General features: G+C 38.7%; 3 protein-coding genes across 3 annotated transcripts in view; 1 reads left to right on the top strand and 2 right to left on the bottom strand.

Moving 5' to 3' along the window:
* LOC106171693 (putative G protein-coupled receptor 156) overlaps positions 1-3615 on the bottom strand; it is a 35911-nt gene extending 32296 nt beyond the window's left edge. Inside the window, exon 1 of the mRNA XM_087018013.1 lies at positions 3358-3615. The gene's annotated coding sequence lies outside the window, so the exon portion shown is untranslated. The remainder of the gene's footprint in view (positions 1-3357) is intronic.
* Positions 3616-10615: 7000 nt separating this feature from the next.
* LOC106171688 (uncharacterized) lies at positions 10616-12340 on the top strand. Its single transcript, XM_013552132.2, has 2 exons — positions 10616-10805; positions 11823-12340. Exons 1-2 carry the CDS (start codon positions 10709-10711, stop codon positions 12041-12043), a joined length of 318 nt encoding a protein of 105 aa, XP_013407586.2. The 5' UTR covers positions 10616-10708; the 3' UTR covers positions 12044-12340.
* A 686-nt stretch (positions 12341-13026) lies between these two features.
* On the bottom strand, positions 13027-20416 carry LOC147760859 (uncharacterized). Its single transcript, XM_087018009.1, has 4 exons — positions 20298-20416; positions 15477-16913; positions 14747-14856; positions 13027-14346 (listed from the first exon to the last, which is right to left on the bottom strand). Exons 1-4 carry the CDS (start codon positions 20374-20376, stop codon positions 13765-13767), a joined length of 2208 nt encoding a protein of 735 aa, XP_086874135.1. The 5' UTR covers positions 20377-20416; the 3' UTR covers positions 13027-13764.
* Between the last annotated feature and the right edge of the window lie 286 nt (positions 20417-20702).

The raw sequence follows: 20702 nt of genomic DNA, 5'->3' as shown, positions 1-20702 counted from the left end.
TCTCTGGAAATGGGGTCTTAAGCTTCTCTTAATACATGTACGTGATCTATGAGACGTGATTTTTAAACGAGTCACTTTTAAAGTCCCTGACGAATTTTAAATAGTTTACACACTTCAATTAAAAAAAGCGTGATGCACAGATAGACAGATTATGACAGAGATGATTTATTCAGTGACTTAATTAAAACAAGGAACTTATTTGTTAAAAATTAAACACTGTAGTTTAAAAGCATAAGCAAACAAGTAGACTAAGAGATATACTGTAGATGTAAATCAGAGAGGTCATAATTTTTAATCAAAGCCAATATATGTTAGATTTTAAGCATTTTAGATTTCCTCGCTTAGCAGGCAAATCTTTGATTTTTTCAAAGAACGGGGAAATGTGCTATTAGAGTTAGAAATACAATTCATTACAAATTAACTGTAAAATAACGATGCTCTTTTGATCTCGATGTAAGTCAGTAACGCTATGACTAATACCTGGCTATAAAAGCGACCCCCCCCCCCCCCCCCCCCCACCGTTAAAGATTTTTTGAAATATGAAGACATAACAGGAACGACAACGGTGACAGCACGGTGACCTCAGTGACCTCGAAAGTACGGGGATATAATGGACTGTCCCCTGCCAAGGATACAGTTCTTTTATCTTTTCTTTGCGAACACAGACATGTCCCCATAGAGGGGTAAAGCCTGTAACTGGAAGAGGACAAAAATTCGTGCCAGTTTAATTAAGTTATTTGTCATTGTCAACTTGAATTGAAAGAAACTGTTATCTTTTTTTGTTGGTGTTTGCTTCACCCGTTTAAGTATGAAAATTACCAGATACTGATATCATAGCACCAGGATATACTGTCCTGGCGCCGTTGTCACTAATATTTCAAAAATATGTCTTTTTATACTCATATTGCAGTATTATTTCCCCGGCTTCAAATCACACCAAGGACATCACTCAGACACGGCGCTGTTTTAGGAACTTTTCCAAAGTTTATATATTAAAGATAAAACTAAATTGACTAGCATATTATTGACCAGTATACGTTTGCAAAGCACGTCGAATGTCACAATTTTACTAGCTCAATTTTATTTAGCCCCTGTCAAAATACTTTTTAAAGTTATATTAAAATATCTTTGGGCTATCTGCTTGGTCTTGTTCGTAAGTCTAATCTCTTTATCTCTTTATAGAATATTTTTTTATTATTGTGACAAGGATTTTATCACCTTTCCCATGAGCCTATTTGTCACCATACACAATTAATTACTTATTCCTTTTTTCTTATAGAGAGCCCGGAATATATTGCTTGTTACGGGCGGATCCGGAGATATTTTGTGACAGGATTCAGACTTATCTTTATTGATCCACTCTCCACTTTTGACCGTCTTCCGACAGAAAAAATTAGATACCCGTGAATGTAAACTTGAAAATCTGACCGTCTTCCGGAAGACCCAGAAGACGGCCTAAATCAGCCATCTTTGAAAATTTTTAGGATCTTAAAGTATGGTGCAGCTCTTAAACTATACATCTGAAATGATTTTGAATTCCATTTACTTAATACATTTGAATTATTTAATATTTTTTCTGGTCTCAGAAATTTCAATGTTCAATCTGAGACGTTACCATGGCAACGGCTCTAGCACACACACACACCACCAGTTTAATGGCAAACAAGCAGAAAATAAAAGCTCAGGACCTAAGCTATCAGAAAAACATAGTGAATGAAAATCACTAAGGGGGGGAGGGGGGTCAACATTGGCCCATAGACTATACTTGATGTACACTTTTTCCTATCTTTCATCCCGCCACTTACTAAATAGAGATCATAAGCTCTTTGGTCACAAACCTAAAAAAGATATTATTCACTCGAGATATTTCAACATGCTAGTGGCCATCTTTATCAGTTTCAACAGGACCCATGTAGCGTGGTGTTACAGATTAGAGATTACTAATCCTTTTACTCCACCTGTGTAGCGGTTTTAGATTTTAGCTTCGCGCTACCGGGGACTCAGATTGATTTTTTAATTAGATATTCACAGATATATGTCTTTGGCTAATTCATAACACGATTCTCTGCTGTGATCGCGCTGAAGAAAAATACACGTAATTATTCTGTGGACCTTGAAGAGGGTATATACGGGTAGATTTTGTCACATGGAGAGAAAATAAATCTTTTAACCACAAATCGTGTAGCGTACTACAGTAAATGTTTAAAGTACGCTTGGCGCATCTGTCGTAATTGTATTTTAACGTAACTGACTTGATATAAGACATAATGCGAATAGTATTATGTCACACGTCATAATGGTCACACTTTCATGTCACAGGTGTTTCGAGTTGTGGCATCATGCGTTGGAATCTCAGACCTCCCGTAGGTATATGTATATAATTATATTAGAATATATATCTTTTTGACTGCCTGTTGTCTGTATTTCTTTCTCTTTGTTTGACTGTCTGTCCATCTGCTTGTCTATCTGTCCATCTACCTGTCTCTCTGTCTGCTTGTCTGTCTGTCTGTCTGTCTGTCTGCTTGTCTGTCTTTCTTTCCTCTCATCCCCTCTTCTCTATAACACGAAGATAGACGTACCACCACGCAAATGATTTATAAGAACGAGATTTACTTCAACTTCACTTGTATTTCAGATCACTACGCTAGTTATTACGCATTTAATGTCACCCGCCTCAGCTGCGACATTCAAGATGTAAATCAGTCCCGCGTGTGCCTTAGACGCTGCTCAAGTCACAGATTAATAGGTGTCCTTTTGTTACAAAAAGCTGTTGACGATGAATAATAATAATGAGAAGAAGCATTGAAGTTTAATCGGCGACTTCTGCTTGGGCAGATATTTTGTAAAGAACACACCTGTGATTTTTGTATCACTACACTTAAATGATAAAAATATCTGCTCACCGACAAACATATCGTCTTTCAAGGACAAATTCATGCATGCGCTTGGACGCACGGCTTTAGTCCAATGCAGTTTTCATGAAGTGTCCGTGTACATTTTAAATCCGTGTTTTTCAAAACGTACTGATAGAGTTGCCTTACGGAATCGAACCATCTCAGTTCTGACAAAACGTATGAATTAGCGTCATAAAATATAAGCTACTGTACCAGCATGTTGTAATATCATAAAGATCAATTAAATATAATTATTGTGTTTGGCAGAAAGGGAAATTTAATCATATCACGTTGAAAATGTATGGCAATATCAACAATTTCGATCTGTTTCGTAGGTCGACAACTATATGGTGAAGAATTTCAGCACAGATTTCACCAAAAATCTCACCGGCAATATCGTCTCTATTTAGGTTGTTTCAGATTCACCTACATTAAGATACCACGGCCAGTGCAAGACGCTTACCTTATGATTTCTCAATCTAAACTTCGCCAACTACAGCCCGATAGGACGTTTTCAAAACGTTCCAATTTGAGTAGTCAATGCAGCGCTTTCCTCGGCACATAATTCGCATCTGGAACGGGTCCGTTACTTTCAATATCCAGTGATGAGGGGTCCGTTTCGAAATATTAGATCCATTTATGACAGCACATAATGGATGCGATGTAGAAATATGAGGTTGCACGTTAAGGGCAAAGGACGCGACCTAAAAAATCAGGTGAACTTATAGAGACAGTCTTTGGCGGCATTGTCTTGTGCAATGATTCAAATCTCAGCTGCGGTTGCAGGGGGCAAATTGAACTTACAATGCGCACGCTTTATGTCCTCAAAGAACTTACTTCTGAGCACTTTTCCTATAACCCCCAGATTGAACGTCATTCACACCTTTGAAATGTATGTTGACATGATGCATATTTCAATATTGGACTTCATGCTACCTAATGAATAAATGATTACTAATGTACTTTTATTTGCTTGAGTGATTTTTCGTGTTTCCTCTACCTATTACGAGATTTAGCACAATTAGATTAATATTTGATATAGGACTGCCTTTCTGTACGCTGTTTGCACAGTCCTACTGGTTTTCGTCTTAAATGACAAATAAAAATTCACTTGAGATGTGCCTGAACAAAGATCACATGTGAAGTCGCGTAACTGTTTTGTGAGGGGATAGCTCGTTGTCGCTGAATAGTAAAAAGCTATTTGAAAAAACAGTGAGTTATGTTTGGTGCAAAAAGAGTGGGGGTGAGGTGGGGGGTGGGGGGGGGGGGGGTGAGGGGGGGGGAGACTGGCCTTGTTTCCAAGGGTCTTTGGTCACTCCAAGTTGACTTTCAAAATAAAGGATTTTACTTTCACAAGTCCCTTGTTTTATAATCCCCTCCCTTTTCTGTAGCCATTGGTTAATACGTAAAATGTCGGTTACATATTATACAAATAAAACCAAACAAATTTATGCAGTAGAAATACTGACGGGATCGCGTTTAGACATTGTTTTTTTCTCGTGTATTTAGAACTATACGCCTCACACTACTGTGTTGAACCGCAGCACGCTTTCACGTACTTAACGTCTTCAGAATACGAAATTTTGACACTTAGTAATCTTTAATCTTCAGTGTTGTTAAACCGACTTAAGTCAACACTTCACATTTGGTAATAGAGTCGACTTCTCTTGAAGTGTCCTGATTGTAAGGTAGCGAATTGACGTAGCGACACGGGTTTGTGGTGGGTAATTGGGGCTATACGGGACTGAACAGGTGCATTTGATGGTATTTCAATAAAAAAAGGCTTTTAAATTTTAACGAATTCTGGCCTGTTCGCCAGGGCGTACCTTGTTCTAGGTGTGTTCTGGCGACTACTACTAAGGACGGAAAATTAGACAATGACATTGTAATGTATATGTCATTTTATTATAATATTATTATTTCGATTGATCATTAAGCAAATGATTAACCAAATATGACCGTCTGACGCCTGATTAGCGAGGGGGGGGGCATTGTAATTTCGCAGTTTTCATAGCAAACTGGGGTGTTTTTTTGTTTCATTTTAATCCCATATACAATGGTTCTCTCTCTCTCTCTCTGTCCTGGCGGATTATAAGGAATAGCTGATTACATTCTGTTTTAAAAATACATGTACACATGCTACACTTTTGATTTTGAAAATCGCAAAAAGAAATCACGCGAGGGGGGTAGGAGGCGATGGCAACCATCATGTAACAGTACTCCATTACTATTGCTGCTGTCTGTTTGCAGTATACCGTAGACACACTCGGCGTCGCTCTCTCTTCGCAAATTCAGTTATGTCGAGCTGGTATCGAGTCTGATTTAAAAACAGCCATAAATTCTATAAAAAACACACTTGTTAGTTTTGGAAGGGTCATTTAAAGTGATTCATCTTCCGTGAAATGATTTGTATAGCAGCCGGTGAATACTATTGTTACTGAAATATAGCTATTTGATTTGAGAAACTCAAAATCCGTTGAACGCTCGAGCAAGCTGCTCCGCAATATGGTGACAAATAATTCAACTTATTGTGACTAGTTTACTTGTCGAGCATATGGTATTAAGTTTAACTTTATGATTTAGCTGGCGCAGGGCTATAAGTCAGTTATTCTGCTGTCGTGACAAATTGGTAGAGAACGTGTGTTAAATATAGCATTCATTAACGGTATAGGAAGCACAGACTCACACGCAACGGTATACAAGCAAAAATGTGGATATTGTGAGAAAAGTATAGGGAAAGACAGGGAAAAACACAGAAAATTCGAATCCTGGGTAGGGCTCTTAGGACAGGGCGGGATATACAGGGGGCAGGGGTTCACCTTTTATGTATCCCACTTAATTGAACAAAGTTTTTCATGTACATTGTAGCCATGCCTCATTCCCCATACCCATCCCCTTCTCCCAGTCCCATTAAGTAAAAATCGTAGATTCACTGATTTCACACTGGTAGAAGGAATAAAGATTGTCGAAAATCGCCCAGCAAAGTGTACGTCACAGGGATGGTAAAGCTGCTTGTTTCCGGTTTAGCTCGCTGTTTGTTTGAACAGGAAGTACAGAGGAGAATCTCCTGTCCCCTCACCCTTGTCTTCGATTTGCCTTCTTATACATGAAAATCTAAATCTTTATTGTACCGGGTATTGAAGCCTCGATACACAGAAGCATCTTGCAACAAAGTGCATTATATAAAAATAAATTCTGTACATCGTAAAATAATATAGTAGTACACATGTATGACAAAAAAAAAAAAACAATTTGTAATACTAAACCTGCTGCATTATGAAAATATTTTCACTATATCACAGTACAGTGTAAGTATACAGGGTTACCACTAAATATGGAATATTATTTTTTGGCGAGTAAATTTTGTACAAAATATTTAATTTCTCTCTAACTACTTTAAATCCAAAGCTGAGGTGTCACTCCATGTGTAGCCAGGTGTGTTACCTAATTACCACACAACTCTCGAAACAATTGATGCATGCAGTTGCATGTTCTGTGGTCAGAAATGTGAGGGGTGGTCTTTTCGGCAATTTCTGCCCTTGTATAAAAACGCATGGGTTTGGTCAATCTTTGGAGTGTGTTCAGAGAAGCAACAAAGGGATCGCTCTGAAACTTCACAGGTACCTTAGTGAAGATATGGTTCGACAGCTAAGCAACGCAGCTTACTATGGGATTCTTGCTCTCAGAGAAAATGGCCAGAAACAGACAGCCATTGCCAGGTAATTCAACATTTATCAGGAACCGTTTGTGAAGTCCTCCAAAGAAATGCTGCTACAGGGGCACCTACTCTAATACCTCGACCAGGGTGTCCGCGTATCACACCAAGAAGACAGGATCGCCTTCTCCTTAGAGGACGCCGTGCTGGTCGTACAAAGACAACCAGTGTCCTCAGAAAAGAGAGGCAGAATGTCATTCAAACGCCCGTTTCAAGGTCCCTCGAGAACAAGAGGTTACTGCAAGCCCATTATTTTGCACGAAGGCCAGTAGGGAAACCACTGTTAACAGCAGGTCATATACAGCGACGTCTGCAATGGGCTGGGGACCACGTGCGTTTGCAGCCAAAACACTGGAATCACGACGTTTTCAGTGATGAGGCCAGATATGGATTTTTTAGGGTTGATCGTCGAATCCGTGTCCACCGACGTGTACGAGGGGCATAAAACGATGATTGTGTACTGCCTAGGGTGCAAGCAGGGGATGGTAACGTCTCTGTTTGGGGAGCATTTCATGTCGGTGCCCAGAACCAGTTGGTTTTTCTAGGAGGCAATCTCATCCAGGATTCCTACAGAGACATTCTACAGCAAACACTGCTTCGATTGGTAAGAGTCATCTTCAGGAACAACTTTGTGTACCAAGACGACTGCGCAACCCCACATCGAGGCCGCAGAATCACTGTTTTTCTTCAGAACCAAGGGGTTCAGCAACTCCCCTGGCCTGCAAAGTCTCCAGTTATGAACCCAATTGAAAATCTGTGGGCGGAGGTAACTCAAAGAATTAATAGCTATGGTCCTCGGCCGGTAAATAGTGATGAACTGCGACAGGCAAATATCACTGCGTGGAATGATGTCCCCACCCAAACTCTAAAAAACGTGTCACAGGGTATGCCATGTAGGATGAGGGCGCTGCAAGCGGCTGCTGGAGGTCATGCCCGCAATTACTGACTTTTCATGATTTACTGTAATGAGTTCTTTGACTGTGTAACATATCACTGTCCGGAGGCTATCATTTTCTTTAATATCTTATCTTAAAGTTTATACTGACATCAAACTGTTGATATGGTTTTCTGGGGGTGTTCCTTTCTTTTGAATGGCATCTTATATCAGATTTGATATTATTGATCAAAATATCTCACAACAGAAGACTGGATGTTATTATCACTCAGTGACATACTTTTGTAATGACTCAAGCCAAAAAATATTTAATCAGCACTCAAAAATAACAATGATAAAAAATATTCCATATTAAGTAGCAACCCTGTAAGTAGCTCCTTTTACAAGTATCTCCTTTTGTATTTTTGCTGGAGCTTCAGTTGATGTCGAAGTATTTAAGAAAGACATGTGAAATTTAGCACCGCTAAATAAGTTGGGATACGACAATCCAACAAAGATACACAGTCTTCATAGAAAACACCGATCGTTCCTGCCACATGGCTTACACCCGAGAAACTTAGATCAATACGGCATCGGGGGAAGTACATACAAGTCGGTAAATATCTACGGTGTTTTCCCATTAAACGCGTGCGTTATCAAATCACTGAAACAAAGCAAAGTGGCAATGCATCCTTTAATCGTTAACCCGACAACTGTGACCGTTTAATTTAGCTGCTGGGTTCGGCACATTGTCGGGGCCTTCCGAACAGGAAGCTTGGCAAATTCTTAGTTAAAATCAAATATCAGCTTCTATAATTGAAACGGAAATTTGGACATTCGGTTCGACCACTGGGGCGGAGAGGAAGCTGACACAGAGCTAAGTGTTGTTAGTGGGATACGGGGACATATGTAAGGAGGAAAGATGAAGGGCGAAGTACACGTGTGTGTGTGAGCTTAAAGAGAGAAAAATAGGGAGTGAGAGAGCTTAGAGAGAGAGAGAGAGAGAGAGAGAGGGCATGTGTGTGTGTGTGTGTGTGTGTGTGTGTGTGAGAGAGAGAGAGAGGGAGAGAGAGAGAGCGTGTCTTCTCAGAAATAAAAATGATACATTGCAATCTTGCTTAACTTCAGAAAATCCAAAGCATAAATCACAATTCTAAGCATGATTAACCGTAGGGAAATGAACAGTTTTCATGGTAATTTACAACATATGAGCACAGATCGTCATTTCTTCCAACTTATCGAGCAAAGATCGACCATTTAAAGCCGGATTACAGAACAAGCTTTGTCTGACTATCTGTAGGGAAGTCGGAGACATATCCGCCACATCGATTTAAAAATACACACAAATTACACAACAGATTGTTATTTTATCATCAAGGTCGCTTGCCAGGAAATAGAGTTTCAAATAGAATCTTTGGTGCGTACGCACTTGGAGAGGTGAGATGCAGGTGAAGGAAGAAGTTAACCCAATTAATGAAATATGTCGATTTTCAATTGAGCGGTATTTATTTCTTGACGAACCTGAGTCTGATTTATTGCACAAAAAGATGTGTTTATGTATAGGTTCCGTAGTCACTACAAGCCCCCCCCCACCCTTCCTACGTACATGCATATACATGTACGTGTTTTAATGTTTGTGGGTCAACCATAAAATAACTAACTATTGTTTAACTGTGATGAATAAGGGATGGGATAAAATAGTTTAAGATATAAGATCAAGCTTATTTTTTAATGAATTGTATGTTTTTTTACACTTTTTACACTGCACGGTTTGGTATTCATTTATGATTTCCACCTTTCAACACTTTTTTCCATTACTAAGGCTACTTCATTGTTCATTGTATTATTATTATTTTCATATTTCTTTCTACTTTGTTGCCTTTATCATTCATTTCACTTATCGTCATCAAAGGGGCGTGATGCACGTATTTCATAGTTCATAGCTGTTTACTAACCAAATGCGTACATAGAATATGTTTCCTCTCTCTAGCGATGGATGTACAAGGAATGTTTTAGCTTTGTGTCAATATCTAAAATGAGGATGATACAACAAAAATAAATAAATAAATAAATAAATAAATAAATAAATAAATAGCACCACTCTTGTTTTATAATAGTGGTATTATATCAGCTTACAGAAGCGTAGGAAAGTAATACTCAACTTTCTGTATAATGGAATATGACGTGAGTGAACGCAGCTTGACATACCCGTCAAGTGCACGCGTACCAACTAACACAATGGCCTGGAATGGTTGTTCATTCTAAGAAGAAAAAATGATTGAATAATATTTTATGATAAGATATTGCTTTCTGTTTTTAAGACAATTCATATTTGGTTTTTGAAACCGAACCACAAATTTTGCAAATCGGTCTGGAGAAAATTATTTTTAAGTGCAGCTGTACTGGGTTTGCCCACCAGTATGTGTGTTTGTTTATCTTCTGTTGGATTTGTGTAAGTATAACTTCCTGAACAAGGAACTACATTCTCTGATACAGATAGTCAGCAGTAACACCAGGATATAAACGGTTGCCTTAGTCACCGCAGAATGCAATGAGGAAAACTGCTGGTCAAACCGGAAAGGGGTCGCGAGTAACGTAAGGAGTGGGGATCACGGAATGTCCTGACTTCCAGTTTTGTCCCTTTAACCTGTCTTGTTCATTCGCAATCCATTAATATTTTTTATCATCTTATTTATAATGATTTTTTTTATTTTTTCAAATATACTATTATCATCTTTATTATCATTATTACTATTATCATTATAATTATTGTGCATACACCTTTGTTTCATATTTCGTAGCAACAGTTTTGTTAAAAAAAAACATCTGGCCTGTGCACATATAGAAAATAACTTGACAGCCTTAGCTTGCGATGCAGGTCGACTTGACAATTAACGCGTCTTTTTGCGGCGTTTTTCAAGATAATAAATAATGGATATATGTAAAAAGAGTGCTAGAATAAGGAAAATCCTATCGCAATTAATTTTAAAAAGTGACCAATAGAACTCATCCTTCACCCAAAGAACGGATGTGGTTTAAAAGCGCCGCGCCCTAATACACTGTGGGGTTTCACTATCAATAAACATCAAGGACAGCACATCCTTTTTCGTCAGGTTTGACTAACATGTGGTCAATGCATCGTTATTCTCACGCGAGTGACGGTTATAAAGAACTGTCAGCGAATGATTTAGTTTATTTTCTGCAAGATAAAGGGACGTGGCGGTAATGGCTTTCTTCAAATCGTCAATATTTGTAGTCTGTCTCCTAGTCTTACAAGCGAGTGGATGGCCTTTGTGCAGAACTTGTTACAGCAGATATTACGGTGGGTTTGTAGTCTTTCTAAAACAGTTTTAAATGTTTTCTGAAAACATTTATCATTTTATTGAAAATCTTCTGTTCGATTTAACTCATGCCACAAGCAATGGAATAACAAAGCACTGGCGCGCTTTTTTTGTTGAGTTAGTGGAGATAAATTACGCTTAAAGTTACAGAGGTGACATGAAAACACTTTGTCATTCACTGGGTAAAGGTAGGCATTTTCTATAATCCTATAAAGCAATGACATACAAATTTCCTTGATGTACCCACTGGGCCGTAAATTATATGTGAGGCAGAGTTTCGTCATGAGCAGCGACGGACAAATGTGTGATCAGCTGTTGGAACCGTCTTTGTATTTCTTCAAAACGTGTTGAGTTTTAAACTTTGTTATTTGTTGTTGGAATAATTCGGGCATAGAGGTTGGCTTATTCAACGGATTCAACGGCAAAAAAATCAGTTCAGAACATTTGTTTGTTTCTCTTTTTTCTAGGAATGAATTATGACGATATCTCATTTATATGAAAGACCAACGTTTAAAGTGCATTTCTTTTCAAACTGAAAGTGTTGATACATGTATATTTTGAGCTGTAAACTTATTAAGTAAGAGATTAAAGGGATAACAACTCTTCGTATGAGATCTATACTTCACAATAAAAACATTCTAAACAACTCACAGAAATATAGTATATTCTATTTCATCACAAAAACGGCAGTAAAAGCAAATATTCTGAAAATATTCTTTCTATTATACCATGTGCCCTCCATAGATGGCTATACTCTATAATAATCTCTTAAGAGATTATTACAAAAAAAAAAAAAAAAAAAAAAAAAAAAAAAAAAAAAAAAAAAATTGGTAAGTATATGGAAAAATTGTTGTTTACCCCAGGAAAATTCATATTTTCCCCAAAATCAACAGTTGTTATCCCTTTAACTTTATCTAAAGGCACTGCAAAATCCTTTTACCGCAATTTAAACCCTGTTTTACATATAGCTTCTTCTAGTACAATCTGTTTGTCTCTAGGGTCATCTCACAGGGCTCCATACAAAGGATTTCCAGAACTTGTAGTCATAGACGATGACAACCCTAGGTCTAGGCAAGGGCTGCGTGTACCGCTAGAAGACGAAAACGCCCCCAGCCGCCAAGTCGCCTTGTCCAACGTGCACGTTCCGTATACAGGGTTTCTGCAGCATGCGTACGGGCAGCAGGAGAGGGCTTTAGCACAGGCGCAGGCAGCAGTTTGAGACTGTTTAAAATTTGTGCACGTATTTATTACGAAACAGTGTTGGATTAACGGCCATGAAAGACTTGTAAAGTAATTTACTTCATACAATTATTTTTGCGTGTGATTGGACCATAATGGATATAGAACTGCCGCAATATACGTTTAAGACTCTCTTCCGCCCGCCACACCCTTACGTTCCTTTAGGCAAGACGTTCAGGTCACGTGGTCTGCTACTTGTCTCCCATGTCTCCCAGTTTATCTCCCATGGCTACGGTGGAATGTCCAAAACATAATAAAATTAAAAGAAATTTAAAAATTGCAGTTTATACCGGTTGTTTTATTTTTCTAAATTAGACAACTAATCTGAGGATACATTCAATTTTCAAATTGGTCTAGTCGTCATATTAAAGCGCATAACAGCATACCTATAAGAATAAACATGTCGGCATTAAAGTATAGCAAACCATACCAAGATTCAGTGCACTGTATATTTGTGTAGTTTTTTTATATTTTTTATTTTTTTTTTAATTTTTATTTTATTATTATTATTTCTTTAAAATTTTAATAACTCAGTACCAAGCCTTCTTGTGCTAAGAAAATCAAATATGGCGGAGTCGGGTAAATTTGGCATCGACCGCGAGAACTTGCGGTAATAACACAGATGACAAAAGGGTCGGGAACTTAATTATAACCAATTTTTGGAAACAGCACTGGGTCTTTCGAAAACTAAGAAATAATTTGAATATCTCCTCGACGACGCACATAGCAACTGGCGTTCGGTGGTGTACACCGGTGTAACGTTACCGAGGGTCCATGTAACAGCAAGTCCGCCCTCCATTTAGTCATAATGGTTAGGGTTAGCCTGACCTAACTGGGTCAAATTCTAGGACGAGGCTTACCTGTACAAATGGATGGGAAGCAGAAACTATCATGAGGGATTCTCTGTGCACCACCAAACGCTTGCTAGAGAGTCGATATTGAGGTCTGTAATGTCATTGGGTTTAGAGTGGAATGTGTTAAAGAATTAAAACATTTGTCTATGACAACATTTATTTCATATTTTCAACACATTTGCTTACCCTTTCCAGGCAGTCCCCGTGCACATACCTTAAACATTCTGTAAATAATCCAATGCTTTTTATGGGTCACCTGATTTTGATACATGTAATATACTCCCTCACAAAAAAACTGTCAACCCAACCGCACTTATGTACATTGCTACATGTACATGGGTACCCATTTACTAAATCTACTACGACGTAACACCCAGACAACTGATCATAGTGTAAATTGAGGATGTGAGTAGTAGAGCACTGACGTACGTAGCGTGACCATTGAAATACCCCAACACCAATTGTAATTAAAATATTATCAAAATATGCCTCCTTGTAAGCAAATGTGACTGCTTGAATTCACACCAAGCTAGGTTGCCAAGAGAAAACCACGTATCACTTTGGTAAACCCGTGAAAAGAGTACCATCGGCTGCAAGAACAATTTCATGGACCGTACAGTGAAACGCGCCATTTTGTGTTTTTTGATGGGACCATACTAACTATAAACAACGATGATGAACAACGGAAGTATATGGAGATGATCAGCCACGGCCTGTCTGCCAGACAACGTACGTTTCTTCATAAGGCAATATATACATAAATGATCTTGAGTAAAATGCGTTGATTACACGTGCGTCTGGTTGCGCAGAGTTGGTAATAACGGCGTGATTTGGTTACGCGGAACCTTTAACAGATAACCATGCGACAGAGTAAGAACATTGCCATGATCAACATGGTTTCACTTGCGATGACCAAGCCACGGCTTTTCTTTTGCGCTGGTCGTTTTTCTGGTTTGCGATCATCATCTGCCTTGCCGTCATCCTCATCAGCTCGGCGCGGGCAGTGCTTTGTGTCCTGCGAAGAAGGGCGCACGCGGAGACGTCCTTCGGGTAGTGAGATTTCTTTAGACTTAAGCTCATTCTCATAGAAAGACCGGATACACGCCAATTCCTTCAAACCCTGCCCATAATCTGCCAGAACTTCGATGAAAGTCACCGGTGTTTTAAGAGTAACTGTGACGTTGCCAGTAACCGGGTCGGTCATGATTTCGCACAGCTGCAGCGAAGGGTGGGTCACGGTGCCCATGGGCTTTAGCTCAATTTCAAGTCGGAGGATATGGCATTGGAAGGGATCTGAGGGCGACCAGCCTAGGGGCTCGAACTCAAGTATCAGTAGGTAGTTTGCTTGGGTGAAGTTGTAGAGAACGGGGTGACAGGTCTGTCCATCCGCCACGAAGCCAGGCGGACACACCAAACCACTTGCGAAGTCCTGAATTACAAAGACATCCTTATGGGTGTTGTTATTTGTTAATAGGATATTTTCGCCAGTCATGGTACTCAAGAGGTTACTATGTGTCAGTTAATTAAAATCCATTTAGTTGAAATTTCACGTAACTATATGTACCAATAACCCTTATTGCAACCTATATGTTTCGAAGCACGTTTCACGACAAGATTCAAACGTGTACAGTGTGAGATTACACGTTTAGTTTTACTAGGAATCGGTCACATTGAAGTTCAGGCAAAGACAAGTGTAGCCATTCATAAGCCATGTTTAAATTAACGTATACAGGGACCTATTGCCGAGAAACAGGCATCTGTTGCCAATATTCAGGGACCTGCTGCCTAGATACAGGTACCTGTTGCTAAGATACAGACACTGAGCTTACCTGGATTCCGTCTGCCTTTTGTTTCTCCTCGATAGCGCCAATGTAAAGGAAGGCGCTGAAAGAAAAGGCGTCAAGTACAAACTGCTTAGTCGGATCTGTTGCCGGATTTTCTGAAATAAAGTCAGCACAGTGAACAATCATCTTTATCAAATGGAATACAGGGGTACATTTCATTCATATTTTTATATCAAATTGAATACATGTTACATTATTGAAAGATTGTTTTTATTACAGTATGTCGGTTATATTACTGAAAGAGCTCTAGCCCACGTCGCTGTGACATTTAAACAATGCAATGAAGGTTTATAAGAAATTATGAAATCGGTAAATATCCATGAATGTTTTAAGTGCAAAACAAAAAATAAATAAATAAATAAATAAATAAATAAATAAATAAATAAATAAATAAATAAAATAAAATCTGGCGGTGCACTTATCTATCCTTTCTAGGGAATCGCACACAAGGAACCTGGTCCGATTTTTATACTTGCTTATAGGAGAATACACGTTCAATATGAATGGAAATTATTAGGAAAACGTGAAAAAAGTGTTGGAACAAGTTCAAACTTGCATATTTACATAAAAGGCTACGCTATATTCTACAATTTCCAGTCATGCTTTTAAGTTGTAACCATTTTGAATGTCAAAACGTATCTAGTTTAAATATGAATTAGATTAACATATTTTAATAGAAATGATAAAGAACATGCAAACGACAATGATGCCTTACCCCTGCACCTAAAATGCTTCAAGCCACTGTAGCACAGCAGGCAGTGGTAGTTCTTATACAAGGCGTTGGTTGAAGCAACCTGTACTGGGTTTGTGTAAGCCTTGCAAGCATTCTGTAGAGGTGTGTCGTGTTTATAGTTGGACCATGTGACGCGGCCTTCAACAATGGCATAGGTACATTCCGGATAATCGCTATCCGTCAAGTCAGGAAAGCAAAGCAGCGCTCTGGTACTTAGATTGTCTTTAAAATGTCCATTGCAGTTGTATGCATTCTCGCGTATTTTCTCGATAACGCAGTCGAATGATCTGCATTCCAAAAGGTCCAAAGCTGATGTATACCTACAACGAACGTATAGTTCCCACTTTTTACCGAGTTCTACCCCGTGGCACAATGCGCAGAATCTGTTTTTATAGGCAATCGAAGTGCTTTGATCAGTCACAGGTTGGTTGATGGCCACATCTCTCTGCGTATTGATATTGGTGTAGACGGCCGAGCACAGCTCCCTAACGACATCGTCTGTCCACTCGTCTGGACACTTGTCCACCATCCAGTAACGTTCAATGTGCAATACAGGGCCTTTGGTGTCCTCGTGGATGTCATTTATGAACGCCGGTGTGTAGCAGGATAATTTATTCGCAATCGAACTCGCGGTGTACGTGAGAGATGGCGACTGGACTTTCTTCTGAGGGAGGCTAATCGACGCCGGTTTGACATTTAAACTGCGGGGCGATGCTTGATTTACATCTGTTCCGACTTCAGTGTCATTCTTTCCGCTGCTAACATTGAAATCGCCCTCATTATTCACACCTAAGTTGATACTTTTGGAGGCATTTTGCTCTACGTGTGTAGCTGAGATGTTAATGGCGTCATCAGGGGTAGATGTATTGTTGAGCTGCGTTGTCATTTGCAGCGGGGTAGACCTGTCGTCCGTAGAGATATTGCACCTATTAGAGACACCAAGGCAGCAATCATTGAAGACGTGGCATAATGCATCACAATAACAATACAGCTTGAAGTGAAAGCCGTGTGATTTACCAGTGATGGTTATACCGCACTGCCAGCGCAGAGGTGTCATTGCCAGACCGTCAACTGTGGCAAGTGAGAGCAACTCCTCCGAGGGCAACTCGGCCGCCATGTTGGTATGGCTCTCTGATCCCGACGGCTCCATCATGCCATGCGGTTGAACAGCAACGTAGGGATTGGTTGATTCCCCCTCTCTGGCCATCCCCTTCTGGGTGTCGTCTTTGGATTCATTTGCAGGTTTTCCTTCCAACGCAGCTAAAGGGTCCTCTGCCGGGCTCTGGGAATATGGAATGGTTGCCATCTGTGTATTTTTGTCTGTTTGGGTGTTGTTCTCAATATAGGAGGTATCGTGTGGGCGATCGACTCCTACCGATTCTGCGAAGTTTGCTGTCGTCATTGCGGTTAATCCCGGGACTGAAATACCGAAAAGCTACCTTGTTTATGGTTTTGCCTTCGATTATTATTGTGCAGTGTACTTAGTTTTTAATTTGCAATATAACTATTTTCACAAAAAGAAAAGTGCAAAATTTGTATTGTTGCGTGTGTAAGTACATTCGTTCAGGGTTGACTCAAATCAACAGTCTCAAAAGTTATGAATTTGAACTTTAATTAAATTTCTTTTTGTAAGAACGTCTTCAGTTGATTATAATTTCAACTAGGGCGGGTTGTTATACATAGCTACAGGTAGATAGCCCTCACAGTACTGACTAAGAGTTTTTCACGTTACGAGGAACATTTAGGGCTTACTTCTTAAAAATTATAAAACAGCGTAAACAAACGTACATGTATATGTGCAATAGTGTTTCGATCGAACAATGATTCGTAGGTGAGAGAAAACTTTCAAACAAACTTCGATTTTGCAGAAAAAACTCGGATTCATGTAGAAAACCCATAAGACATAGTGCCATGAGACACTGTTAGTACATGTACCATCTTTTGCATGCATTTATAGCAACTTGCAATGGAGTGCGTTTATAAAATATAGATAGACGAGTGCCATTTCATTTTTGTACAGGGGTCTTCACAGGCAATTATTCTAAAATAACAAATTAAACCCCATTTCTTGAATCGCTTTAGCAATGGTGTTTCAGAGGCATATCTGGATATGTTTTTATCATTATTTTGGCTACCGTATTTGGAAGAAAGTTTGAATAGGAGAGGATTGAAACTATACGATTTAGATCAAATCTCAAAATTATGACGAAACAAAAGACACAACAACCGCTGAAAGCGTACATGCCATAGCAAATGTGTGGGATGCCGAAAACCGCAAAGATCAAGGAGAAGACTGTAAACAACCAATCGCATGTGGACATAGTGTGAGCCTTTGTCATGCAACAATATTTATTCCTGGACAATAGTTATTCCTGGAAATTTTAATTTGTTGGATCGTGCATGACTATAAACACTATAAGAATGTGACAAATGAAGAGAAAAATATAATGAATTGTATAAGAACTGCAATATGTGTAAAGGTAGTTAGGTCTACGACAGGGCATTCGTATTCAACCCGTAACGTTCAACACTTTGCGAAATAAGGAAATGAGCCGTATATCCACAGCATTAATTATTTTTATGTTAATTTCACATTATTCCACATTATTATTTATTTGATAAATTAAACGATTAATTAGTTTAATTATTTCGTGTAACTATATAATTACATTTAACTCCGTTTTCACCACCCCAATACAGCCCATTTTCAGCCTTTCCTGAAAATTTACCAAAATCCCTCCATAACTTTTAAATTAATGTCGATAACATGCTTAATAGTTAGCAGATCAATCAATAGATAAACGACTATCAAAATGTAATCACTTTAAAGTTAGTTCATATCTGACCTATGCTGAAAATTTCATCAAAAGGAAGCCTTATAGTGTTTGAGGTACATGTAGATTACTCACAAATCCAAACAAAAAAAATAAACAAACAAATATACATGCACACATACATACATACATACAGACAATAGGAGGTGAAAACAACCTTGAGATCCTTCGCGAAGGTAAGGAAAAAATATGACAGTTTACCCTGGTTATATAAAAAGTGACGCGGTAATATAAAGTCAATAAAAGATAAAGAAAACTGTAGAGGAATAAAATGAAACATGCAAAAAACGCAAATGTCGATTAATTCTCCAGGTTATTACGAAAAAAGAGACACGACAGCCATTGAAAGCGTAATTGCCGGTGTCTGGGATGCCAAACACCGCAAAGATCAAGGAGAATACTGTACGTCTAAATACCAAATCGTACGTGAGCATCTGCCGGACAACAATCAATCCATTTGGTCCGATTTTGGACTCAACTTGCACCCAACATGCCGCAAAGGGCATTATGAAATATACCGGTGTTTATGCATGCAGAATGTATAATGCTTGAAGGTTAATTTTTGTGCTATGAGATCGTCCGATTCTATGAAATTATTTACGGCAATACCAAGAAGGGCATTTCTTTTCGTTTTTCGGGACGTGGTGCTTGAAGTAAAATCTAGAATATGTGAAGATGTTCATATGACTCAAAGAATAGTGGACTGTTACTGCTACATGTACATGTACTAGTGCGGGTACATGGTCAAAGGCACCCAGTATACTGGTACCTTCATGTAGACGAAACTGGGATAATAATAATAATATGAATTATTGACAGGTTTACCCACTTTTAATGGTTTGTATCTGTTGTAGGGAAGAGGGACACAAAATCCTGAGAACAGCACAACCTGTATATAATTATTACTGAAGGATTACTTAAGTAACTCAAGTATCAAAATCACTTAAGTATTACTGGTACTACTACCACGGGAATAAAAAAAAAGGCAAAGTGCTGAAAAAGGCTTCATTTACTAATTAATAAGCAATCGAGTTTATTGCACAAAAATACAGACTTATTAGTTTCACTATAGGGAAATTCCGATAAGTAATAGACTTATCCCGAATATCCTAGTCCAGACCTGACTAATTGCGCTGACGGAATACCTCTTTATTTCAATTATCCATGGCAACTAACTTCAAATGAAAACAAAAAAACATTACACCCCTAACTTTGGACACTGCGGATACACTGACGGTAATATAAATCCAGTAGATGAAGATGGCAACGCTGCAGTGTAAAAGAATGAAGCAATTTAAAGCTATTGTCGATCCAAATCCCGGGTTATACTGAAATAGGAGAAATAACCGGTGGCTTAAGGACACCAGGTGAATAGCCAATATATTCCAGCACCCTGGCCACCCCGAAATACACAATCTCATGATCTGTTCAACAAGAATCAATTGCATATAGAACGCCGTTTGTACAAAAATGATGAAAGTATCATTTTGCCTGGCCACAAGCTCTATAATTACCCCTTCGAAATGCATGCTCAATCGATACTCAAAATATTAAAGTCACCGTCTGCCACCGTAATAAAATGTTCAAACTTTTCCGAGTCCAAGTAAACTACAGTTAGTCACTGGAGTGACCCTATTCTGCAAGCTATTGAAAATGCCGACTGCAGTTGATAATGTTATATCACAATGGTTACTATTGGGTATCTTTATCTTGTGGTAAAGTTATACATTTTCAACAGCAATTGTCAACTCGTCTTTTCGAAACGGAAAATGTTAAATAAGAAAGAAAGGAACCGCGGTTTACAGATATATCATTCATTGTGAGTAAGTCGAGTCGTTACAGTTATTTTTACCCTAGGAACTCAGTCGTGTGTTTCATTTATCTACGTCAAGCCCTAAATCCTTAAATCATTTTCTACATGAAATATTATGGTAAGTTCTTATACGTGTACATCTTAACAGTGACCAACCTGTAGCTGACCGGCCACCAATGACCAGCATTGCAGCCAGAACAGAATGGAACCACCAGCCGGCGCCAAACTTCGTCATTGCTGTACTTTTCAACTGGCAATGGTTATCACCGTTGAAGGGTAGATATTTCTTTAACATAACTGCAAGCAGCTGCTTTTTGTAGAGATTGGGAAAATGCGTCAAGTGACATTTTACCTATATACAATACGTGCAAATAAGAGCAGCACGCTTCAGGAAGCCATACATGAATCCACACTAGCGTTGGCTTTTTAGCAAATTCCAATACAAGACCGCTGGAAATTGAATTTGAATTTACTGCAAATTTTTTCCCATTACTACTTGGAATATTGTGTAAGTTTGTAATAAAATGTTTTCGCTTAATGATGCCAAACTATGGTACAGTT

This window comes from Lingula anatina, chromosome 7, assembly GCF_051362555.1.
Source record: "Lingula anatina isolate TDL-2025a chromosome 7, LinAna3.0, whole genome shotgun sequence".
NCBI lineage: Eukaryota > Metazoa > Brachiopoda > Lingulata > Lingulida > Lingulidae > Lingula > Lingula anatina.
This window is presented reverse-complemented; position numbering and strand designations above follow the sequence as displayed.